We start from the raw sequence: 6895 nt of genomic DNA on the forward strand, positions 1-6895 counted from the left end.
AAAGTCAAATAACATCTCCTACACAACCATAAAATCATTCTAAAATTAACCAAAAAATAAAACTAGCCACACCTTAAATCTATTCTTAGATATATTCAATCTAAAATTCAGCACAAACCCACATACTTGAAAGTTCAAATACCCCTTCACATGTCCCATTCCAATCCCACTTACTCTCTCTTCTTTTTCATCATCACAATCTCCTCTTTCTTTCCCATTGAGGAGAACAAGGAGAAAAAAGAAAAGCCATTCAAAAAAAAAAAAAAACAATGGATTTCACAAAAACTCACCTTGTTCTCCTCATTGTCTCAACAACTTTGCTTTTTGCACCCACCACCGATGCTGTTCGTACCACCCAAGCTCGCGTTTGGACAATATGCAAACCAACAACAAACCCATTGCTATGTTACAAAACATTATTACCAAAAGCATTATCTACTCCTAAATTCAACATGTACAAAGCTGTTGATGTTGAGATTGAAGAAGCACAAGCTCAGGTCATTAAAACAGGTGCTAAAATTGCAAATTCAATCTTTACATCATCCGATAAAAACATCGCTAATGCACTCACAATTTGTAAGGAACAATATGGTAACATGGTAGATTCTTTAATCGAAGTCATTACACTAGTGTCCAAACGCAATGCTGTGGAAGCAAGGTTTAAATTTAGCGCGTTTATTTCTTACCATTCATCTTGTGAACAGGCGTTTGTTGAAAGTAAAAACGCTATTCCACCTTTTGCCGATGATGCTAAAGTTATTTATGATCTTGGTGCAAATATTCTTGATATATTGAAAGCCATTGAAGATAGAGAGACTAGGCTTGCACAACATTAATACAAGGGTGTACTTTGGAATATAATTGGGATTAAATTGAAAAACTTAATTATTATTACAATTACTATGTAACTAGACAATGTTATTCTTTGAACATTTATTTAATTGTCGTGTTTCATTGTAATTTTTTGGCATTGAGAGTATTTTCAATGTTATTCTTTTTATCGATTGGCATGTTTGTTACACAAAATCAAAATTCTTATAGAAATTAAAGAAGAGTTTATTTCTTAAATTTTTTACATGCAGTCTAGAGATTGGATTGATATATTTCATATTTTTTTTCTAATTGTCAATAAGAGAGCACTAGTTAGACATTAAAATTCTAAGACAATTACTAATATATAGTTTTTAAACAAAAATTGAAGACTATAACATCAATAGTTAGGAATAAATAAAGTAACAAATAGAGGTCAAATTCTTTGATCAAACATCAATAGTTTTCGAACCTGGAATTATTGAGATATGAAAAGGTTCTATACAGTAGTACTAAGGTTAAATATGAATAGCATTTTTCTTATTATATTATAAGTACTCGTTTGGAATAGATTATTTTTGAGTTTATGCAAAATAACTTATGCAAATAAAAAAGTTAAGTTTGTAAGGATTGTTTATGAATAACTAGCATATAAAAATGTAGTTTTTCACTACAAGAAAAACCTTATTTACCAACAAAATTTATTGAGGGTTTAAGCCCTCAGTAAATTTTGAGGGTCTAAACCCTCACTAAATAAGAAAAAGCCGCCAGTAAGTGTAACTACACAAAACCAGATACTTTGTGGCGGTTTTAACCGCCAGTAGATGTTCATGAATTAAAAAAACAAAAGCTGGACATTATGTGGCGGCTCAAACCGCCAATATGTGTTGTAGCAATTTCAGCATAAAGAAATCAACCAAAACTTGAAGTTAGAATTATTCCCCATCACACTACCGCAACAAACTTTCAGTTTCCATCTTCACCAATGAAACCAAACTTCCCCGAACAAAAAATAAACTATGGATTTTCAAACCCCCGCTTCTGCAAACCACCAACATAAGGAAGTGCGACATCAATTTGGCAACAATTTCCACCATCAGATCTGTCTCGCGTTTTTTCGCCGGCCAACCACCATGACATTCTTGGCAATTATGCCGTCAGAGATCTACAAAGTACCTTTTCTCGCGGCGGCTAAGTCAGCATCGGACAACGTTCATGCAATTCATGAAAACTCGTAGCGGTGCAAAGTCCCTTTTCTCTTGGAATTTTTCTAATACTTCTTCAAATCTGTCTTGTATTTTTTCGCCGGCAAAACCAAGACCGTTGCTCATTCATCTCCCTGTAAGGATGCAGATTCCATGCAGTCAGAAAAGCATGCATTCATGCAGTCAGTTCCTCATATACCATTTGATTGAAATTACAAAATATATCGATCTAATCTGATGACTATGATTCACCTGTAGTCACTTTTTGACAGCAGGGAATCCAAATCCCTGTATCTCATCTGATCTATCTTGAGTTTATTTTATTTTAAATTTATTTTTTATTTTGCTTCAATTATAACAATGAATTAATCATGTGGCTTCAAGGATAACAATGAATTGAATGATCGTGTGGCTTCAAGGATGACAATGAATTAATCAAGGGGCCAGGATAACAATGAATTAATGACATACTTCACACTCTGTGATGCTTTGGAAACATAAATATAGCTGGTGGCGGCTTGCACCACCAATAGTTTAAAAGTTGACACGTTATTATTTAGTGGCGGTCTAGGCCGCCAGTAACTTTCGTCACGCTACTTTTTGACGGTTCTGGCCGCCACAACACTTACCAATGCCTAATTTATTGGCGTTTTGAAGCCGCCAGCTGGCCGCCAGTAAATGGTAAGTTTGTGGCGGTTTTTGGCACTTATAGAGGGCTTTTGTCCCCCAATAAATTGATATTTTTTTGTAGTGTTTGTTAGTGTAAACTTATAAATTAACATAAAAATTTATTTATTTGCTTAAGTTGTTTTTGATAAAGTTGGAGATGATTTGTGAATTTGGGATTGTGAAATAAAAGAAAGAAGATAGAAGAAAAGAGTAATTGCATTGGATGAAAAAAATTTGTTTGATACAAGCTTATATATAGTGATTCCTTGGATCACAAGTAACTGTGGTTAATTAAACTAACTTTAGTAAACACTTGTAACAAACTCAACTAATCAAAGTAACTAATCGTAAAAACTAAATAACAAATATAAACCATTTGAATTACACACTTAACACATAAACTCAAAAATAAGTTATTTTAAAATGGACTCTAAATCTAGGAAAATGCTAAATCAAGAAAAAAAATCACGATAATATCACAAATGAGTTGCAAGCCGCAATATACATCACTTGGCAGCAGGCAACAACTTAATGAATGTGAATCTCAATGAATTATGTGAAATCTCTGTCCCATTAGTAATAGCTTAATCTTATATAAAATATATTTAGGCAATATTTCATAGAAGACATGTATAGTGTTTTCACAATAAAATAATGTTGAGTTTGGACCATATTATTAAGAAGTCTCACGTCAGTTGCCAGATGACCTGAATATATGTTATAAGTGACGATACTTCTCATCTTACAAATTGATTTTGTATGGATGAATTATGCCTAAAGCATTCTAAAATGATATTAAAGTCTCCTCCACAATTCAATCAAGTTTCTGCTATTGGATCACCTGGTCCCACATCAAATGTGAGATGATCTAAACAAGAGGTTTATAAGTACGTAAGAGACAATTTGTTAGACTTATAAGTCGATTTTGTAAGGATAAATTAGACTTAATATAAAAATTTAAAATGGTATCAGAGCCTCTCCACGAGTCGTTGGACCGCCTACCTAAGATCAAATATTGTAATAAACTATTAAATTTATGTTGCATAAATTTAAAGTGTTGAATCATAAATCGAAGGCCCGAGATCAACTACAGCGTGCAACTACACGAGCAGTCGATCCGAATCCAATAATTACAAGCACATCCCACACTTGAGTTTCTTTTTATTTAGCCAAACCTCTATTTCTAAACATGGCTATATTTACTTACCAAACAGTTGCTTTTATTGAAGAATCATCTCTTAATTCACTTTAACATTATTAAAACAAGTGTCATGTTAAATAGTGCACCCGATGTAGTAGTTAAGCATACCAAAAATAGAAATAAAACATAAAGTTAATGTTGATAAAAACAACTTTTTACACTTCAAATACATTGAATGCACGAATTTCAAAATAAAGTTTCTTTTTTGGTATACTTAACTAATGTACCGAATGCACTATTTAACATTTTTCTTAAAACAATAACGAAACTGCAATATAATTTCATATCATACTCTAAAATAATCTATATTTTTGTAAGTGAAAAACTAATATGTACTGCTTCACAGACTCATTATACTACAAGTAAATATAATTTGTAAGAGAAATAACCAAAAAAAATTAGAGAGAAATAAATAAAGAATCCATAAAATGAAACGTGGAAGTGTAGTTGAGGAGTTCAGGTTCCTCAATTTATTATCTCTCAATTTATTCTCTATTTAGAGAGATAGACACAAGAAAAAATTAGTGGAGTCCACAAATTAATGGAACCCACTTTTAATGGATCCCACTAATTTTTAATGTGTATATCTCTCTCCAAATGAAGACTAAATGAAGAGATAATAAATGGAGAGAACCCAAACTCGTAGTTGAGTACTGACCAATGGAAGCTAAGTAAACCACCATTTCCGTGTCAAAAAATGTACTAAGCTCATAGTCACATTGATCAATGAAGTTTTAAGTACATACATAAATATTTTTTTCATTAATTATTTTTATTCTCAATCCTACTTTTAAGTACATACATAAAAAATTTGATTGACACAATTAAATGTTTCATGCATGCCGATGCATAACTTTGAGGATTAATATTTTTAATTGTATAGTAGTAAAAATTATAAAAATTTGATATTTTGAAAGTACTCGTCGAGACGAATCAAACAACATCTTTAAAAACTTTCTTTTGGATTGAGAATGAAAATTGGGCCGTCAATTGAGCCAATTAAAATATTTTTACGGAACATTAGCTTTCCCATCGTTTCAAAAGACCTAAACTAGGTTTTCCAATTTTTATTACATTATTCCAAAACCTATTTTCCCAATTTGTGGTCAGATAACCAATGCCCTATTATTAAATACTCTCACCTCTCGTTTCCGTGAGTTTAGCTCAGTTAATAGAAACATCACATTATATACTCTCGCCTCTCGCCTCTCGCCTCTCGCCTCTCGCCTCTCGTTGCAGTGACTCATTCGAACTTTGAACATTCCCCTTATTTATTTATGTTAGAGATCTAAACAAATATGAACTTAAGATTTCTCATTTCTAAGTGAAAAATTTGATAATAAAGAAAAATTTCCATTATTTTTTAACTTTTGATTTACAAAAAGGAAAAAGAAATAAATTCAAATGTTATAACTACACTAGTATTATAAATAAATTATATTATACATAAACATTTAACTATTCATATTTCATCGTCTCAAAATAATAAAACTAATTTTTTAAATTTGTTTGTTACCACTGTGACGAGACGATGAAACATGACAAGATGTTTATATTGTAACATTAATATCACATGATTACTAAACTTAAACAAGAAATCTTAAATTTACATTTTCTAGTTCATGGTTCTAGGTATAGGAAAACCAACTAGTAAAACCGAAATATATATATAGTTTCAGCAAAAATGAAATAAAATTAACTAACTGGTCCAATTACGTTGTCAAATGGGGAAGGAGGTGATTCTGTCATTGGTAGATCAATTTGAGGTTCAGATTTTTCCAAATCAACAATCATGTCTAAGCAATTTCCTCCCAAATCAAAGATAGCTTTAGAATCAGTAGCAAATGTGAATTCGTTTTGTATCCCTTCAAATGAGTCACTGCAAGCTTGTTGGGATGATATAATAGAACCGAACTGCGATCTTGCTTCAACCCAATTGCGCGCTGCAATTGCATCACTAGTTTGTTTAATAGCATCTAATATCAAGCCGTATTGTTCCTTGCATATGTCAAGAGAATCCTTCAATGATTTTGAAATGTCGCTTTTCTTATATAAGTCGTTGATTATTGCCATAGCTTTTTGGGTTTGGGCAAGCGTCGCATCAACTTCGACCTTAAGAGCCTCCGAGGGGTCAAAATGCTTGAAGAAGTGTGATTGAATGGTGTTTTCACAAAGGGTAGGGTTGGAGGTTTTTTTGCAAAAATTCAAGAGATCGGGCTTGAAATCACGATTTACAACGTGTATAGGATCGGCGTTGCCAACAAAGAGGAGCGAGACAAGGGTTATAGTGAAGAGAATTAATTTACTTGTGATATCCATATTTTCAATTTCTTTTGGAACAATGCGTTGATTATTGAAGACTAGAAACAAATGGAAAAGTGTTTGAAACTATGAAAGAAAAATTATGTAGAAATGTATAGCTAGTTATGATTGGCATTTCATTATTTGGTAGTAGATGATTTTTTACTAATAATAATAATTGTGTACCATTTGGAGTGTTTGGTGTTCCTAATAATATGGATTTACCACTCATATAAAACTAGTTATAACCAATGGCATTCAAGAACCTTCAAGAGGGAATAGAAAATAAAATATTGCAAATTAAAACTAAGAATAAGTGATGGAGAGTAAATGATGGGGATTGTCTTTTGATAAGTTATATATTTTTTTTTTATATAACATTGAAGCAATTGAAAAGGTCAAAAATAGTTCCAGAAAAATAGAGTGAGAGAGAAGTGGAGACAATGCAAATTCTATGGCGAACTGAAAAATCACACCATACTATTTTTTTTGGTACCATTTATGTACAAAAATTATATTTTTTATCAAGTAGTTTAATGTCTAGAAAATTCACCTTAAAATGATTAATATTTTTAATTGTATAATAGTAAAAATTATAAAAATCTAATATTGTGAAAATACTCATCGAGATGAATCCAACAACATCTTATATGTTAATATTTGTTTTTATTTATTAATAAAAAAATAAGGTCAAAGTAAGATGTATGAA

General features: G+C 31.5%; 2 protein-coding genes across 2 annotated transcripts; one reads left to right on the forward strand and one right to left on the reverse strand.

The window, feature by feature from the left end:
• Positions 1-269: 269 nt before the first annotated feature.
• Positions 270-836, forward strand: LOC123896248. The gene has a single exon (XM_045946661.1). The coding sequence runs from the start codon at positions 270-272 to the stop codon at positions 834-836; it is 567 nt and encodes a 188-aa protein (XP_045802617.1).
• Positions 837-5580: 4744 nt separating this feature from the next.
• Positions 5581-6204, reverse strand: LOC123896249 (pectinesterase inhibitor-like). The gene has a single exon (XM_045946662.1). It carries the CDS (start codon positions 6202-6204, stop codon positions 5581-5583), a length of 624 nt encoding a protein of 207 aa, XP_045802618.1.
• Positions 6205-6895: the final 691 nt, after the last annotated feature.

Source organism: Trifolium pratense, linkage group LG7 (assembly GCF_020283565.1).
Source record: "Trifolium pratense cultivar HEN17-A07 linkage group LG7, ARS_RC_1.1, whole genome shotgun sequence".
Classification (NCBI taxonomy): Eukaryota; Viridiplantae; Streptophyta; class Magnoliopsida; order Fabales; family Fabaceae; genus Trifolium; species Trifolium pratense.

Excerpts from the sequence above, each read along its gene's own strand:
- LOC123896249 (XM_045946662.1), bottom strand. The coding sequence starts at position 6,204 with ATGGATATCACAAGTAAATTAATTCTCTTCACTATAACCCTTGTCTCG.
- LOC123896248 (XM_045946661.1), top strand. The coding sequence starts at position 270 with ATGGATTTCACAAAAACTCACCTTGTTCTCCTCATTGTCTCAACAACT.